At 48.0% G+C, this 19073-nt stretch overlaps 1 protein-coding gene across 8 annotated transcripts in view; it reads left to right on the forward strand.

Annotated features, from left to right (window-relative positions):
* LOC147723150 (uncharacterized) overlaps window positions 1-19073 on the forward strand; it is a 518006-nt gene that overhangs the window by 485298 nt on the left and 13635 nt on the right. For all 8 annotated transcript variants that reach the window (XM_086965540.1, XM_086965536.1, XM_086965533.1 and 5 more), the window contains one exon: window positions 4088-4163. In XM_086965540.1, coding sequence (XP_086821666.1) covers window positions 4088-4163 — 76 coding nt within the window. The remainder of the gene's footprint in view (window positions 1-4087; window positions 4164-19073) is intronic.

Below are 19073 nucleotides of genomic sequence, written 5' to 3' on the forward strand. Positions count from 1 at the left end.
TCCCCTTTGCCCTGAACCTAACACCAGGAGCTTTGCTCCCACAACCTTTTGGTCTGCTCGTGAGCAACCACCAACCAGAGGCCTCCTATCCCCTAATGGATAACATTGGGCCTCAGCACTCTGCACCCGGATGCCCTAGTGCCGCTGAGGGTGTTTCAAGAGTGTATCCTTGACCCTGGGGGAACCCTGGTTCTAGCCTCAGAATTTCAACTCACACAGACTTGTGCTTACCTGTAAACCGGTAACTCAGTTTCTTTCCTTAGGATTGCATTGGCTGCTTTTTCCTGAAAATTGGTCTAAACTGCAAATATCTAAAAACTGTTTTACTTACCTCTTCTCTAGGAAGTGTCCCAGTGTGATATCTAGGCATATCACACTGAATAGAAAAAGTAATCCATAAAGCAATCTGAAAAGTAATCTAACAGTACTTTTCACTGTCAGCTTGCTTGTATTGTTCAACTTGCCTTGAAAAGTATCACTTACACTTACCTGTGCCAGGCTCGCTTGGTTCTAGAAAATAAATATAACTAAGTAGTATTTGTTATACAAACAAATTTGTCTGAGTTCAGTCTTTGAGTGTGTGACATCATTTGCTGCCTGAGTGTGTACAAGAAATGCTTAACACTACCCTCTGATAAAGCCTTTCTGGTTGCCCACACTACCACAAATTGAGAGAAAGGTTATATCTACTTTTACCTCTGCCTAACTTTGGGGTTTCACTGGACTATATGCACATTATACCTCATTTTGGTATAGTATATACAGAGCCAGCTTCCAACATGTGTTCTTACTTTGGCACTATCTCATAAAAAATCTATAGTCCACTTGTTTCCGCTCCATCCCCTAACATTGAGCAGGGTGCCACCTTTGCAATGGTTATGTAGGAGGCATCCGAGGTTCCCAGCCCCCAGCTCCCCACTTTCTAGGTCAAAACTAACTTGCTAACTGATATTCTCCAACTAGTGTAGAGTAATATTGAGCCCTTGTTGTCTTTTAATGAGGCCTTCCCAGACACTCTTTTAGGAGCCTCGTTCATCCCTTGCTGTGGTCCCCCAGTAAATCGCCAGATTGTGCAGCGCCATGGCCTGCCCCGGTCAACCCTGCTTTTCTGACTGAACACTTTTCTCCCGAGAGCATAGTTGTGCAACCTTCGAGCATCAGGACGACCCGATGCCTTTCAGACTACTCCTCCGGATGGGGAATCTAAGAGGGTAGAGATAATTTGGAAAAGGGTATTTATTTCCTTCAACAAGGTTGGCACGCTGATGATTCAATGCCAACTGCCTTTTAGGCTGATCTTCCCATGCTCTATGGGACTCTGTAGCTCCGGTTCTTCTAGGATCCCGGGGAAGAGATTTTTTTTTTTTGGAGGGGGGTTATATAGCGCAAACTTGACCGAAGTTATCAGAGCGCTTTATATGAGCATCACTTGTGTTATAGACCGATACATTCATTGCTTATTAGGTGCGGTAAGATTACATGATTTGCCCAGAATCACAGGATGTTGAGCGACCCCGCTGAGACTCGAACCTGGTTCCCCCGCTCCGAGGTCTACCACACTAGCCGTTAGGCCACACCCTCTACCCATACTCATCCTGTACTGACACGAGCCATGCAGATGGGGGCCTCACTACCAAGTTTACTATCCTTTGTGGCCTTGATACTACAAGTTCCATTGGTCGAGCCATTAGCACCATCATCAGTCATCGCCACAGCTGGTTTAGATCTACGGGTTTCTCCAGCAATGTTCAGTTGTCCCTTATGGACATGCCCTTTGACTGTACTCCCCTTTTTGGGGACAAGTGGACTTTGCCCTGGAGCTTTACAAATAAACAGGGCCACAAAATACTCTGCCCTGCCAACGGCACCAACCTTTTCGACCCTTCCGTGGATCTGGCAGGGGTATCTCAACCAGTCAAGTACTTCAGCCTCATCAGAGATCCTAGCTCTTTCATGACAAACCGTGACACCCATCAATCCTGTGGTCGGTGATAGCATGCCAGTCTAACCACACAACTAAACTAGTCAAACCTTTGTAGTGTGCCTTTAGAGGAGCACAGCCACCCGGTTGGAGGCAGTGTGCAGCACTTTTTATAAGGCTAGCAGCAAATGGCAGCCCCTGGGTTACACCCCCATTTTGGGTGGGAAATCTTAACAGGTGTGCCCACCTCTATCAACTCCACCCATAAGGTGGGGGAGGCGGCGAGATAAAGCACATCTTTTAGTCCCTGCCATCTTAAAGATAGGGGGGACGCCTCCAATCAGGGTTAGGTCTATGGCCCCCCTCCCACAGGAGGGTGCCATATTAGAGGGTGCAGTCACCCCAGGTAAGGTGCCCATTGGCCCTACCTGCTACTCTCCTGACCCGCCTCCTAAATATAGTATTTAGGTGGCTCCTCCAGACCTAGAAACTATATCTGCGACGACTTAAGTAGTAAAATGGCCCTTCAGAGAAGACTGACGACTACTGCCTTGGCCCCAGCCCTGACGGCCTGTCTTCAGCTTCTGCGAACCTGCAACCAGTTTTGCAGCCAGCAAACTCTGAAAACCCTGGGAGGACTGCTGCCTTTGAAAAAGACTCAAATCTCCAGGGGACAGCGGGCCTCTCCAAGAAGAAACTAGATCAAGATACCTCGGTTCAAGGCTGATCAGTCTCCTGTCCACACTGCACCCATTTCCCATAGCCAGAGTCGCTCACCTGTGCAGTGAAATTTCCCCAGCGATCCTGATATCCACAGTGGTGCCTGCAGTGTGAATCCAGAGGCTCCCCCCACATCGACTTGCTCTGGTAGGAAGACTCCGACGTCGAAATGTACCCCTGCACCTGAAGCCCATGCGCCTTTGTGAGCTGATCCTCCGGTGTATATACGACACCCTACACCTCTACTTACCTTCGCTGTTGTTGGTCTCCCTCCTGCAACCTTCAGTGCTACGCCTGCAACATGTTTGCCCAAAGAAGAATCCCAGTTGAAAAGGATTGAAGTGCCTGGTGTCGAAATTTCACCCGTCCGACCCTGTGCCACTGGTGGTGTAGGTTTGGTGCTGCTTTGTGCCCCCCCAGCCCTCTCTGTACTTAACCTAAAACCCAAAACTTGGCCCCTGCAATAGATCTACTTAGCTGCAAGCCATCCTCAGTCTCCATTGAAAAGTATTGGGCACAAACTCGGATTTTGACCTCTGCACCCTTCCTCCCCTGTGCCGCTGGTGTTGCAGTTTTGTTACTCACCTGACCCTTGGCCCTTGCTGCTGTTTGGTTCTGAAGCCTGGGATTCTAAGTGTAATACTTGCCTATTTAACTGAAAAATTATTTTTCCCATAGGATAGCATTGAACTGTACTGAAAAGTTTTTAAGTGGCGATTTTGTTAAAGTGAAAAGTATTCCTAATTAAAAACATACTTACCTGATTGCGAAGACCTTGGTCTTAAGTTAAAACACAAAGTATATTTTTCTAAATTGGTCTGGATTTCCTTCTTGAGTTGTCCCCATTATTGATCACTCTGGTGCAATATGTCTTAAACTCTTCTGTGTTAGGGCGAAGGCTGCTCACCTACACTACCACTAATAGAGCACTTTGGGTTTTACATTGAGCCCTGTGCACTTTTGGGAAACCCCTGGACGCTGTGCACTGTATTACCACCTAGTGGCAATTTCCTATACATAGCCAACTACCTACAATAGTCATAAGCATTGAATAGTCCCGCCCATGTGCGGCGATCCCGGAGCACTTTTTCACTATATATCTTAAGTGTAAATGTTAGCCTTTCTTCGGTGAGGCCAGCAGAGTCACTTAAGAGAGAAACATATTAGGCAGCCCATGGAAGCAGGCTACAATGGCCACATTTTTATCTTGTACTAAAAAAGGGGCCAGAGAAAATATATATGCATTTAATTTCATTGTGTTTTGGTAAAAACAGCATATATGCCTTTCACAAACTCTTTTTCAGCTGATTATCTAAGAACCACAGCCTGATGGTTCCATCAGTTTTTAGCTGGAGGATGTACAATTAGACAGCCAGTATAATAGTATATTGTTGATTACATTCTACTGAACATTGGTGTAACCATATCTTGTTCCTCCCTCTCTAGGCAAAGCCTGATGATACAAATGTCCCATGCCAAGTAAATTCATTAAGCCAGCCTCCAGGGCAAACGTTTGGAGCAGGTATGTGGATTTTAAAAACTATACATAACATTGACACATTAATAAGTTAATTTTGCAGTTTGATGAAAAAAACAAAAAACTAAACCTAAGTATCACTTTAAAAATGTTGGTTTATTTTATTTAGTGAATGCAATGTTCGAGGCATGTGGGCTGCTGAATTCATATTTGTGCATAGATCGCCGCCTAGTGTTGGGTCCGGATGATTGCACATTGTTGTCCTGGAAGAGTCTTCGAAGTATCACAAGATAGGTGGCTCCTCCCCTGGACTACAGTGCGCATGGGCATCCTCTCCATCCTTAGATTGTTTTTTTCCGCCATTGGGTTCGGATGTACTTTCCTTTACTCGAAGTTCGGAATCAAAACTACACTTTCTAAAGGACAAAAGGCCTTCGGTATCGTCGGTATTGTCTCGAATCGGTGCCGACCGCTTCTTTACAAACTTAATTCACCTTGGGACGTCTAATCGGGCCGCGGGCCTTCTCGGCGCCACGCTACCAGTCGATGGAACGGAGCCCATTTAAAAGATGTCCTCTTTGTAACTCTAAATATCCACATATCGATAAACACCCAGTTTGTAACAAGTATCTCCTGAACAGAATGAATCAGACTGCCTATCCTGTGCTCAATTTCGATCAAAGAAAACACTTCGGACTCGACGGGCCGCTAGACTCATCATGCAGAAACAAGCGCCAGAGCCAGATAATATCTTCGGCGACGAAGAAGATCTTTGTCGAGGACGAAGAATACGAAGAACTGTCGGATCAAGCGTCGGAGCATGACTCCAACTACTACGTTGAAGACTAAGAAGACATCTTCGCGGTAGGGGACGACGAACAAGGGATGGGAGCCGTAGAGGACGACTCCAGTGATGAACCAGGCTCAACCGTGAGTACGGGGCCCATACCTTTACCTCCATGGTTCCACAGGCTCAAGTCGAGGCATCACCACAAGGCCTTAGCCAAGATCTCGAAAGACATTCTATAGCCCCGCAATACAGCCCGGCTAAGAATATTCACAAAGAGCCATCGGATCAACGTAGGTTGGTGATATCGAAACGAACACAAAACGAAACCGAAACTGATAGACTACACGGTCTTCGGACCACACTACGTCGATCCATCGGAGTCGACACCAAAGAAACTCGTCGACAATACAGTCTTCGGGCCGAACTATATCGATCCATCGGCGTCGAATACAAGGGTCGTCGAGCCGAAAACCAGCGGCCCTATATCAACTCCGAAACAAAACGGCGTCAAACCGAAAACATTGGCGTTGACGGCCGACAACACAAAAAAGAGACTCGACCCAAAGAAGGTTGTCGAACCCAAATTCAAAGGCGACAAACCATTGGCTCCAACAAAGAAAACAATCGACAATCGAGCTCAACAAAATCGACCCGAAAAGGCCATCGAGCCAACACCAAAGGGCGTCGATCCGAAGCCATCGGTTCCAAAATCGACACAAGGACACAAGCCCATAATCGAACAGAAAAAAACGGTCGACACAGGGAAAACTTCGGCTCCAAAGACACAAGCACTACAGAAACAAACTGTAGCGCCACAAAAGAATATCGGACCGATTAAGTTTGGCCTCCCACCTTCCTCAAAAACAAAGACGGGCGACCCAAAAACCGGCATCGAACCAAAACAAACTAAACAAAAGTCATTGGCTAAAACAACCACAACTGCTGAACAGGAAGTCCTACATCCAGACCCTGAATCAGTTGAAAAGTTTATATTGATCCAAACTCTGGGAAAGTCACTCTCTACAAGAGGAAAATAAGACCAGAGACTGTGAAAGAGACTTGCACTATACCACTCAAAAAGAAAAGGGACAGTTCTACCTCACCTATTGTATTTGATACTATTCAGCCAACTAGGACTAACCAATACTCATATACACCCACACACTCCGATGGAGAGGTGGATGAGGAATATGATCAGGAATACAGCTACCCAGTAGACACTGACCAAGACAGTTACACTCAACCATGGGCTGACCCAGTACATCCAGGTGACTCTCAGCCCATTCCTGACACACCTGCATACCCTGCTAGACCTTCTCCTACAGAGGACACAACTGCTTTTAATTAATTAATCGAAAGGGCAGCCCCCCATCACAATGTGGACATGCATGCAGACCCTGTGGAGGAAGATTTCCTCTTTGACACTTTTGCCACATCAGAAAGAACGGTTAAAACACTACCTATGTTGAAAGGGGTACTTAAACATGCAGGAGACATATTTAAAGATACCACTAGGGCAAGGGTCATTAACGCAAGAATAGAGAGAAAATACAGGTCAGCGCCACTAGACCCTACATATATTAAGGGACAACTGCCTTTAGATTCTTTAGTGGTGGCAAATGCACGTAAACGTGCAAACTCTCAAACTACTGGGGAAGCTCCACCTCCTGACAAAGAATCAAAAATCTTTGAGGCTGCGGGAAAAAGGGTAGCCGCACAGGCGGCTAACATATGGAGAATATCTAACACACAAGCCCTGTTAGCTAGGTATCACAGGGCACACTATGATACCTTAGAAACACTTCTCCAGCATTTACCTGATGCTTACCAAGAGCAGGCTGAACAATTAGTACAGGAGGGAAAGCCAATCTCTAACGCCTCCATTAAATGTGCCTTAGATGTAGCAGATACAGCTGCCAGGTCTATTAACACAAGTGTTATGATCAGGAGACATGCGTGGCTAAGCATTTCTGGTTTTAAAAGCGAAGTCCAGTCCACTTTGTTAAACCAGCCAGTCAACCTGGACTACTTATTTGGTCCAGGAGCAGATACAATACTGGACAAAATGAAAAAAGACACAGACTGCTAAGTCTATGGGAGCCCTACAGTCACAACAACATAGGGGCTCCTTTCGTCGCTCAAGTTACAGGGGGGCTGCAAGAGCCAACTCATCACAGCAGACCACAAGCTACTAGGGAAACACACAAACCACCTACAATAAGAACAATAGAGGTGGATATCGAGGCAATAACAAAGGCAGAAGACGAGGAAACAACACCACCAGATCCTCTGCCAATACTAAGCCGTGACTCCTTAGTGCTACCCCCAGGCCATATAATACCGGTCGGGGTGGGGTACAACAATTCCTACCAGTCTGGGAAAACAACACTACAGACAAGTGGGTAAGGCAAATTATCCAAAATGGCTATTGCCTAGAGCTAACCTCCACACCACCCAACATCCCTCCAAAAAACCGTCCTATGTCTGTAGAACACCTCAACTTATTGCAGCAAGAAGTCATCAGCATGCTGCAAAAAGGGGCCATAGAACTAGTACCATTAGAACATCAAGGTACAGTATATTCACTATACTTCCTCATCCCCAAAAAGGACGGGTCTCTCAGACCAATATTGGACCTCAGACCCCTAAATCATTACATCTTATCAGAACATTTTCATATGCTCACTCTACAACCGGTATTACCACTGTTGCAGCAAGGAGACTTCCTCGCAACATTAGATCTCAAAGATGCATATTTCCATATCCCGATACATCCAGCTCACAGGATGTATCTCAGGTTCACGCTATTAAATCAACATTACCAGTTCAAAGTCCTTCCATTTTGGGTAACAACAGCTCCAAGGGTGTTCACAAAATGCCTAGCGACAGTGGCTGCACATTTAAGAAGACAACATATTCACGTCTAGGTACGGGTAGACGTGAATATGTAACAACAGCTCCAAGGGTGTTCACAAAATGCCTAGCGACAGTGGCTGCACATTTAAGAAGACAACATATTCACGTCTACCCGTACCTAGACGACTGGCTAATACAAGCACAGTCAGCCCAGCAATGTGCCAGCCACATGTCCAAAACAATTCACCAACTGCACAGCCTAGGCTTCACGTTAAACTACCAAAAATCTCACCTTCAGCCATCCCATGTACAGCAGTACCTGGGAGCAACAATAAATACTCTGACAGCAAAGGCATACCCAAACGCTGCAAGAATAAACAGTATGCAGCTACTCATCAAAAAGTTCAAGCCCCAGCACTCGCTCTCTGCTCGAGTGTTTATGCAACTCATAGGCATGATGGCCTCCTGCATCTTCATAGTCCCTCATGCCAGACTACACATGCGTCCGTTACAGGAGTGCTTAGCACGGCAGTGGAACCAGACTCAAGGACAATTGAAAGACCTAGTGTTGGTAACCAGTCATGCATACAACTCTCTGCATTGGTGGAATCCAGAAAACCTTTGCAAGGTACGACTGTTCCAAGAGCCTGTACCACAAATAGTGATGACAACGGACGCATCCCTGATAGGATGGGAGCCCATGTCCTTCAGTACACAGTGCAAGGCCTATGTACAGCACAACAAAGAAAATGCACATCAACTTGCCTGAAATGATGGCAATTTTTCTGTCAATGAAAGCGTTCAAAGTACATTTATGCAACAACGCTGTGTTGATCCGGACGGACAACATGACAGCAATGTACTACATACAGAAACAGGAAGGAACACACTCTCCACAGCTATCACATCTAGCACAAAGCATGTGGTCCACTTCCATTCAAAGAAACATTTTTCTCATGGCGGAACACCTCCCAGGCAAGGACAACCAAATAGCGGATCTGCTCAGCAGACACAGCCAACAACTGCACAAGTGGGAGATTCACCCCACAGTGCTCCAACCATACTTCCAACAGTGGGGACAACCAGAGATAGACCTGTTCGCCACAAAAGAAAACGCAAAATGCCAGTACTTTCCGCCAGGTTCCCACATCCGCAGTCGCAGGGCAATGCGATATGGATGGACTGGTCAGGCAGATTTGCGTACGCTTTCCCCCCAGCACCGTTAATACCGCTAGTGGCACGCAAACTACGCCAGCATTCTCTAACCCTGATCCTGGTTGCTCCAACATGAGCGACGCAACCATGGTACACAACGTTCCTAGAACTTTCCGTGGTGCCTCATCAAAGGCTGCGGCTAACACCCACTCTACTCACTCAGAGCCATAGAGACATACAGCACCTAGATCCGCAACAACTGAACCTTGCAATCTGGCTCCTGAAGTCTTAGAGTTTGGGTACCTAAACTTACCTCCTGACTGTATGAACATTATCAAAGAGGCAAGAAAACCTACAACCAGAGCTTGTTACGCTGCAAAGTGGAAGCGTTTTGTCATTTACTGCAATAACAATGATATAAACCCACTAGATGCTTCAACGCAAAATATCATTTGCCATCTTTTGCACCTACATCGTTGCAATTTAGCCTATTCATCTATAAGAATGCATTTAGCTGCCATTGCAGCTTATCTTCAGAACTACAGCATCTTTCGCTATTCAGAGTACCTGCTATTAAGGCATTCATGGAGGGACTCAAAAGAATAATTCCCCCAAAATACCCACCTTCACCTGTCTGGAACCTAAACGTTGTTTTAACCAGACTAATGGGACCACCATTTGAGCCATTGCATTCATGTGATTTACAATTTATAACATGGAAAGTGGCATTTCTAGTAGCAATTACTTCACTAAGAAGAGTTAGCGAGCTACAAGCCTTAACTATTCAAGAGCCATTTATCCAAATACATGCAAATAGGGTAGTTCTTAGAACAAACCCTAAATTCATGCCCAAGGTGGGATCCCATTTTCATATCAATCAAACAATAGAACTGCCAGTGTTCTTTCCAAATCCACAGTCAGTACCTGAAAGGGCTCTACACACACTAGATGTCAAAAGAGCACTTATATACTACATTGATAGAACTAAGGATTTTCGAAAGACTAAACAATTGTTTGTTGCCTTCTCACCACAACACAAAGGCAACCCTATTTCAAAATCTGGGTTAGTCAGATGGATAGTTAAGTGCATCCAAATATGTTACATTAAAGCAAAACGCACCTTAACAATTCCCCCAAGAGCGCATTCTACACGCAAACTAGGGGCATCCATGGCTTTCCTAGGAAACATTCCTCTAGAGGAAATATGTAGAGCAGCCACATGGGCCACAATACATACTTTCACAAAACACTATTGTGTAGATGTACATTCAAAACAGCAAGCAGCTGTAGGACAGGCTGTTCTAAAAACTCTTTTTCAGACTGCTGCAGCTGGCACAGGTAGCCACCGCTAAGGGAGAGACTACTATACATTCTATGCACAGATATGAATTCAGCAGCCCACATGCCTCGAACGGAATATGCTACTTACCAGTATGCATCTGTTCTTGGCATGTAGGGCTGCTGACATTCATATCGCCCACCCTCCTCCCCGGTGCCTGTCGCAGCTGTAGCATTCATTATTACTTTCTTGCAAGGACATCTCTTACTGTACCATACTCCATCTCTGCCACAATGGCGAAAAACAATCTAAGGATGGAGAGGATGCCCATGCGCACTGTAGTCCAGGGGAGGAGCCACCTATCTCGTGATACTTCGAAGACTCTTTCAGGACAACAATGTGCAATCATCCGGACCCAACACTAGGCGGCGATCTATGCACAGATATGAATGTCAGCAGCCCTACATGCCAAGAACAGATGCATACTGGTAAGTAGCATATTCCTTTTATAGCTTGGAAATCAAGCTGCCAACACAGTCCGTTATGTTGCACTGGAAAATATTACTGATAAGTAAGCACTCAAATCGCAACATACACTGGATCTTTGTCTACTAGTACAGCGCATCTTAGTCTTTATATTGTTTCCACTTCTCTTTAGTAAGCGGGCTAGAAAAAACTAACCTAATGGAACAAACTGCTACCTTTGTAAAGGCACAATTTTATTTATAAATGTGGTAACACTGACTTTAAATAGGCTGCAATTATGTTTTACCATTTATTTTGATGGTTTTACATGTGGTAAAAAAGTGTTCTTTGAGCAGCACTTGGGTGGGACTAATCTAATGCTTTTAATTTCAGAGATGAATTCTGCAATGCAGAATTCCTCTTGTTTTTCTTACTTTGCGTGTCTTTATGCAAAGTAGTCCTCAATTCTCGATCATCTACTCTTTTTTGTGTTCACATGCTTGAATAATTCTCTGTCATAGAGTTGGAGTTCCACAGTGTTTTCCAATATCAGTAAATAAGAGTAACGTGTGAAATGCTATACAGCAATGTGTTTAGTAGCAAATGTAATTGAAAAGCATCAAAACTTCATCCAAAGAGATTCACCTACTCCTATATTTGCGCAGGGGGTGTGCAGTCTAGACTTTAGATGCTTTTCAAATAGGTGATTCTTATTAAACAAAGTGCTGTAGAGCCTTTCAGGTATCTTAATAATATGTTTGCAGCATGTGTAGATGTAGATGTTGTGCATACTCCTGCCATTAGTTTTGGGCTTCTAACGTTACAAGTTGTATTTTTTCGACGATGGTGTGTTAGTATCCAGATGTCTTCTGATGCCCCCATGCAATGCACAAGGACAGATTGCCCTCCGATTGTATTTTTCAGTTATTGGAATCAGACATGTTTTGTTACTGCTGTGCATTGGGTCACCATTTTTGCACTGGCCACAGAACTTCCAGAATCTAAAATTCCTGCCACAACTGCAATGTCCTCGAAACCAAGTGCTCTGAGGTCTAGGTTGTTGAGCTTTTTGGGGGATGGGGTCAAGGGTTGTAGGGAAATACACCTTTTAACTTGTGCCTTTTTTGCAGTAGCTAGTTTCTGTGGTCAAGCCAGCGTTGGATATTTAGCCTGGTCTTTCCATGGACCCCAAAGTGACAGTGCGCCAGTGAGAGTGGTGATGGCGAACCCTGCCCCCCACTGGCGTCAGATGGGCCGAAAAGCACGAACTAGGAGGGTTTAGAGGCGGATGCTGCGGGGGAGGGTGTGGACTGGCCTCGCCGTTGTCCCCGACTGCCTCCACGGCGATTTCCACGGCCGCCACCGCGCTGGATGTTAGCCTGTGGCGTGTGGCTGGCGGCACGTGTGGGGGCGCCCCTTCCTTGGTTCTGTTTCAGATCCAGAATCACAGGAGCCATTCCAGAGGTCAGTCTTCGTCTCGTCAAAGTCGTCTGGTAAGTTGAAGGAGAAGCACAAGAAATCTTTGCAGGATTTGGCCCTTTCCAAACACTAACGTTCCCCTGAGAAGGCAAGGAGCAGCACATACATGTCAGTCTCGCTCCGAAAGTCGATTGACCCGGGAACCTATTCTGCAACTTATCGTGGTACACCAGAGTTTCCTGCGCCGTCCGTCACTCAAACAGATTGTAGAGTTCTGCCAAGCACTGCTCTGACTGTTTGGATCCTTGCCATATACCTCTGCCATGACTTCAAGCCGCATGGAGCCTAGAGGTTCTCCATCTGGAATACCACCTGCATGTTTACCCTTCGCTCCAGATGGACCTCCCTCACCCACATTCCAGGACAACTCTGCAGTTCTGATTGTGCGTCTGGCGCCACATTCTATGCTGGTTCCCAGTACTGCAACACTAATGCAATCTCCATAGATGCCCTAAGACAAGATACCTATTGTCCGGTCTGACTTTGCACCAGTTCGACCGCGAGAGACCTCTATAGAGGCCGCATTAGAGGCAGCACTTCTTCCACTCTGTGCCGCCCCCACAAGGGAGTACCCACATCCTGCATTCCCAGTTCGGCATGGATTCAGACAATGACTATGATGCATGCGATGAGACTGGCCAGCCATACCACGAAGAGAATTGGTAAGATGACCTACAGGAAGTTAGTGGCTTTGATAATCTTAGTTCAGGATTTCTGTGAGATCGACTCTGAGGCTGTTGGGTCTGATAACTTTCTGCATACTGCTGGGCAAACAGGCCAGGTGGTATATGTGGGTTCTGCTGTGAATTATCAGTGGGCCCAGCATCAGTGGGACCTCTCTGACCTTGTCTAGGTTCTAGAAGGGACTGAAAGATCTGCTGAGGTGGTTACTTGGTACAAAAGGGGGTGGTGATGGACGGTGGTTACTTGAGCAGATCCCTTTCCCCATCCCCCTTCAGCTGAAAGTGGTGTCCGATGCATCATTTCTGCGTTAGGGCTGTCACCTGGGAGAGGTGAACATCAGAGTCCTCTGGTCTCCGGAGGAGTCCTGGCTTCGTATGAATCGTCTGGAGCTGACGATCAGTTTAGTGTTATAAGCCTACCTTTAATCCATCAAATTCAGTCTGGTGCAGGTGCTTATGGACCACACCTCCGCCATGTGGTATTGAAACAAGCTAGTCAGTGTGGGGTCCTGGACCATGTGTCAGAAGGTCCTATGCCTCTAGAAATGTCTAGTCCACCAGGGACGTTTCCTGGTGGGAATCACTTGGCAGGACCATTGAATGCCAGGGCAAACAAGCTCAGCTGTTGGCACCTAATGCATCACGAGTGGCCGTTACACCCAAGGTGCTCTAGGTCACTTCTACGAATGGGGAGAACCTTTGCTCTATCTGTTAACCACCACTAAGAATATGAAATGTCTGCACTTCTTAGCGTTTGTATTCCCAAGGTGCCCCTTGCTTGGAGATACGTTCCGCGTCGAGTGGATATCTGACTCCTGTATACCTTTCTACTAATACCACTCCTGCCCCTAGTTCTTAAAAAGATCAGGATCAACCAATTCCAAGTGGTCTGGCTTGGGCACGGAGGGTATGGTATCCAGAACCCTTGGGCATCCTCCGGTCTTCCTGAGTTCTGAACCCGGGGTAGGAAAGTGCCCTTTTTTGCATGGTTACCCCCAACGTTTTGCCTGACATCTGATGCAACCTGACTTGATGTGCCCTGTGCCTCTGCCAATTTGGTTCCCAGGGCCTCTAAGGCCTGCAGCACCTTTTGTGCCACCGTTAGAAGCCCTGTACCTAAACACCCTCATACTGCCGTTGCTGGCTGTGTGTTTTGGTGCAAAGAAAAGTGAAGTCGACATGGCCCACATCCCTGTTTGCCGTGCCTGCAAACCACTGCCTGAGGCCTAGGTAAGCTATCCCTCTATCAGGGGTCACTAACTTTCAGGTCAGGGTACAGTGGCATGAACTCTGTACCCCTACAGTGGCGAAGTCTATTCTTAGACATTGTAAGTGTAGTAAAGCCATAAAGAGTATATAGTCTGGAGGTTGTTCATTACAAACCCCACAGTTCCATAAAGGTTTTACTAAAACTTGGGAAGTTTGGTACATTAAACCCACACTGATTCCAGTGTGGAATTTAATGTAAAATGCACTCAGAGGGCATCTTAGAGATGCCCCCTGAACGACGACCAGCCCTGCCGATTGGCTGCCCGCCATTTGCCACCACCAGACAGGTTTCTGGACCCCTGGTTAGAGAACCTCCGCTCTCTGGGTCCAGAAACAAAGCCCATCCTAGGCTGAGATGTCATGCCTCCTCCCCCAGAATGAGGTGGGTCCATGAAGGGGAAGCTTCAAAGGTCTATCGCCTTTGTAAGCTGTCCCAGCCTTTTGCTACCCCCCCCCCCCCCCCCCACACTTTGGGCGGGAAATCCAAGCAAATAGGAGAGGTGTGCCTACCCTTGCCAACCCCATCCCTCAGGTGGGGGAGATGAGGTGAAGCACACTCCTCAGACCCCTCCATCTTGAAGATGAGGGGGCCCCGCCAATTAAGGAGAGGCTGATGCACCCTCCCACTGAAGAGTGGCATCATAGGGGGTGCACCCACCCCAAGGAAGGGACTCATTGGTCCCGACCTGCACACCCCTTTAACGCCCCTAAATTTAGTATTTAGGGGCAACCCTGAACCATGTCTCCTCAGATTAGAGGAAGAAAGAAGGACCGAAAAGCTGTGCTGACCCAGGAAGAAGACACCTACTGCTTTGGCCCGCCTGTCCTGCCTTCATCCTGCGTACAGCGAGAATCAGGGTAGTCCAGCAGCCAGCAACCCCCAGATCCCAGGAGACCTGCTCTGCACTCATCTAACTGTCTCCGTCTTCTGGGAGCACAGGATTTGCTCAAAGCAAGACTCACCCACAGAATCTGGATCCAGGCGGCTCCATGAATCTGAATCGCTCTGCGCCCAACACCTGTAGCCCGAGTTAGTGGCCCAACACCACAAGGTGAAATCCCCTGCGATCCTGCCCTGGGATCCGGTGGTCCCCGACCTGCCTCAAGCTGATGCCTGCAGCCTCAACCTGAAGGGTTCCCCCGAGTGCGACAGGAGCTGGTAAGAAGCCCCGAAGCCAAAAGACACCCCTGCACCCAACAGCCTTGGGTGGCTCAACCGATGGTGTCTGAGCATCCCCAAAGAATCCAACTTACCTCTATAGCCGGTCACCTTCAGGAAGTCTCTGCCCGAGCCTGCAGCATCTTTGCCGAACCGAAGGTCCCCATTGAATTTCACAGGGTCCTTGACGTCTGCTTGGCACACTACACCTGGCCTCCCCTGTGCTGCTGGTGCAGCTCTAGTGCTTTTTGTTGGCCCCTACAGTACTGACCATAACTCCAGAAGCTTGGCTCCCTCACTGGAGTGGCCTGCTCATAAGCAGTCCATAGCTGAAGGCCCCCTTGGGCCCCTGCACTCTGCTGCTGCCGCCAAAGTGCCGCTGGTGGTGCAACTTGAGTGCCTACCTAGACCTTGGAGATCCTTGGTCCTAACCCCTGAAACTCCTACTCTTAAGACGTTTATATACCTGTGAAACAGATATCCATTTATTAGGTCTCGGCCTCCATAGGCTGCGCTTTGCCAGTCTCGCCGGCGAGATCTTATGTTTCTCAGTGTGGGGCTTGAACCCGCCCCTCTTCTCCATTGGCTGGCTTCCTAAACGGAGGCCAGCCATTGAAGGAGATGGACGTCTGTCCATTTAAGCCCCGTCTTTTTGGGATTCAGTGTGTTTTTTTAGTTTCTTTCCTCTTCCCATTGGCTGGAATTTTACATTCCAGCCAATGGGAAGAGGAGAGAAAGAAAAACACGCCCCCGAATCCGAAAATGACGGGGCATTTCTCTGAGGCATTTCTTCTTGTCCTCCGAGAAAGATGGTTGGTGTTATGGCGTGGTCCGCTTTCCAACCCACGAAGCGCCCGGCGCTTGAAGTCAGGAGAAAGAGGCAAAATATGCAAAGGAAGAATGAACCCTGCAGCTTTGTTGTTACCAGATGGCACTGTCGAGTCCAAACATCCACCGACCCTAGACACCTCAACACAAATACACAACCTGTGTGCAGCCCTTCCACCCATGCAATGCTGGCGATGCACCTCGTGCTCATGCACCCCCCCCGCTCTATTAGCGTAGTAGGGACATTCACAGACTACACCCTTCACCATTCTTGTCTGTGGCTTCTAATTCCGCCCACACCGAACAGATATGCTCCAACCCTTTGTACCCTCGCCACGGGATCAGCAACCCTTCCCACTGCCTCCTCTTTCAAACACACCCAAGAGCCCCCCCACCATCTCTCAATGGTCCGCACCTTCCAGAAGCCTTTGAATGATGGAGTCTATATTCAGGTTGTCGCTCTCGCCCTTACCCTCCGTATGCGTGTGCGCTTTCGATTCCTTCGATGTGATGTCGGCTCTTTTGTAAACTATCACCCGCAGTACTTACCGCGCGGCCTTTGCAACCATGTATCTTGTGAATGGAACTGGGTGGCGCCGTTAGTGATTGGTCGAGTGTATAAAGAGGTGGGTTCCTTTCAAACTACAACTGTCTTGATTGGGTGCCCGAATACTTCGAATCAACCCACTGTACTTGGGAAAGGAACTCCTTCACACGCGATACCTTTATGAGCATGTCGAAAAGGGACAGGACAAGGACACTGAAGAAAGATGCAGGAAGTACAGGCTTATAGATAGATACAACCATTGGCAAAGTCGACAGGTCTCCCTTACGCTGTATTTTTGGATGGGGAATGTTTTTAAAACATTGCAGGAGCAGCGGTATAACATTGCTTAATGCCAAGAAAAAAGCGCTATGACGCTGCCAGTATTAACTGCCTCACGTTTTTTTGTTATTTTTTTAAGTCGAGCCTGGGCTGTGCGGCTCTGCTATGGATGGTGTATTGAAGTATAGACTTGAAGCCCCGCCCACTCTCCACCCATGTCTGTCATAGCCCTTGGTGAAGGCTGGCTTCTGATTCGCTAATAGATTTGTTAGTGCTCAGGAGAGAACAGCGCGAGATCGGCAGACGCACCGGCTGGGCCTTCTCGGCTGCCTTAATTAGCGCCATTAATTATTTAAATTAATTGTGTCCCTGTTTATTCTTCTGTGACCACGGCATGCGAGCGCCCGTGCACGGCCAGGCCATTTAAATCTAAGTTTGACTCCGAGATCGCTTACCACGAAACTTGCAGTATTACCCTTTATTTATTTATCCGGTCCGCCCCACCACCCCTTCACAACACGCAGTGGGCCACACAACAGACGCCAACTAAATGAGCAAAGCATTAGCAAAGTCAATCGTTCTGTCTGTGGGGGGCTCTGTGTGTGTGGGGGGGGACTCTGTGTGTGTGGGGGGACTCTGTGTGTGTGGGGGGACTCTGTGTGTGTGGGGGGACTCTGTGTGTGTGGGGGGACTCTGTGTGTGTGGGGGGACTCTGTGTGTGTGGAGGGGGCTCTGTGTGTGTGGAGGGGGCTCTGTGTGTGTGTGGAGGGGGCTCTGTGTGTGTGTGGAGGGGGCTCTGTGTGTGTGGAGGGGGCTCTGTCTGTGTGGAGGGGGCTCTGTGTGTGTGGAGGGGGCTCTGTGTGTGGAGGGGGCTCTGTGTGTGGAGGGGGCTCTGTGTGTGGAGGGGGCTCTGTGTGTGTGGAGGGGGCTCTGTGTGTGTGGAGGGGGCTCTGTGTGTGTGGAGGGGGCTCTGTGTGTGTGGAGGGGGCTGTGTGTGTGTGGAGGGGGCTGTGTGTGTGTGGAGGGGGGCTATGTGTGTGTGGAGGGGGGCTATGTGTGTGTGGAGGGGGGCTATGTGTGTGTGGAGGGGGCTATGTGTGTGGGGGGGGCTCTGTGTGTGTGGGGGGGCTCTGTGTGTGTGGGGGGGCTCTGTGTGTGTGGGGGGGGCTCTGTGTGTGTGGGGGGGGGCTCTGTGTGTGTGGGGGGGGCTCTGTGTGTGTGTGGGGGGCTCTGTGTGTGTGGGGGGGCTCTGTGTGGGGGGGGCTCTGTGTGTGTGGGGGGGCTCTGTGTGTGTGGGGGGGGGCTCTGTGTGGGTGTGGGTGTGGGGGGGGGGGGCTCTGTGGGTGTGTGGGGGGGCTCTGTGTGTGTGTGTGGGGAGGCTCTGTGTGTGTGTGTGTGGGGGGGGCTCTGTGTGTGTGTGTGTGGGGGGGGGCTCTGTGTGTGTGTGTGTGTGTGTGTGGGGGGGCTCTGTGTGTGTGTGTGGGGGCTCTGTGTGTGTGGGGGGGCTCTGTGTATGTGAGGGGGGCTCTGTGTATGTGGGGGGGGCTCTGTGTATGTGAGGTAGGCTGTGTGTGTGGGGTGGGCTCTGTGTGGATAAGCCTAACTGCTCACCCAGACTACCACAATGAGCTGTTAGTACTTACCTAATTTATCATCTGCTATGCTTCTGGGGACTCTCTGGACTGGTCCACACTATACCTTACTTTCTTATAGTATATACAAAACCAGCTTCCTACACGTGCCTATTTGAATGAACATATCAGCAGATGAGTTATATTCTTGTTTCACATTTCTTTTGAACAATGTCCTGAAACTCTTTACTTGAAGGTTTTCCATGCAGACATCGTTTACTACTATTTTATGCTTATTTTAGGTAATTACATCTTATAATCTTATGCCGTCATCAGTGCTTCATCAGGTTCCATTTCACAATTTTAGATGTATGCTGTGGAAGTCTGGGAATCTTTATAGTGACAGTTGCTGATGTACTGGCGGCTGAAATGTTCAATAAAGGAGACTCACTTATTTACCCTTCATGCGTGGTCCTTTGTGTTGGCTCTGTTCACTTACTCTAGATGGTAACACAAGATTATATAAAGCTTAAATGACATTTGAAGCCTATTGTTAGACAAAGGTTGTTTTTTTTTAAAGATGTTATGTGTAAAA

This window comes from Lissotriton vulgaris, chromosome 4_1 (assembly GCF_964263255.1).
Source record: "Lissotriton vulgaris chromosome 4_1, aLisVul1.2, whole genome shotgun sequence".
NCBI classification, from domain to species: Eukaryota; Metazoa; Chordata; class Amphibia; order Caudata; family Salamandridae; genus Lissotriton; species Lissotriton vulgaris.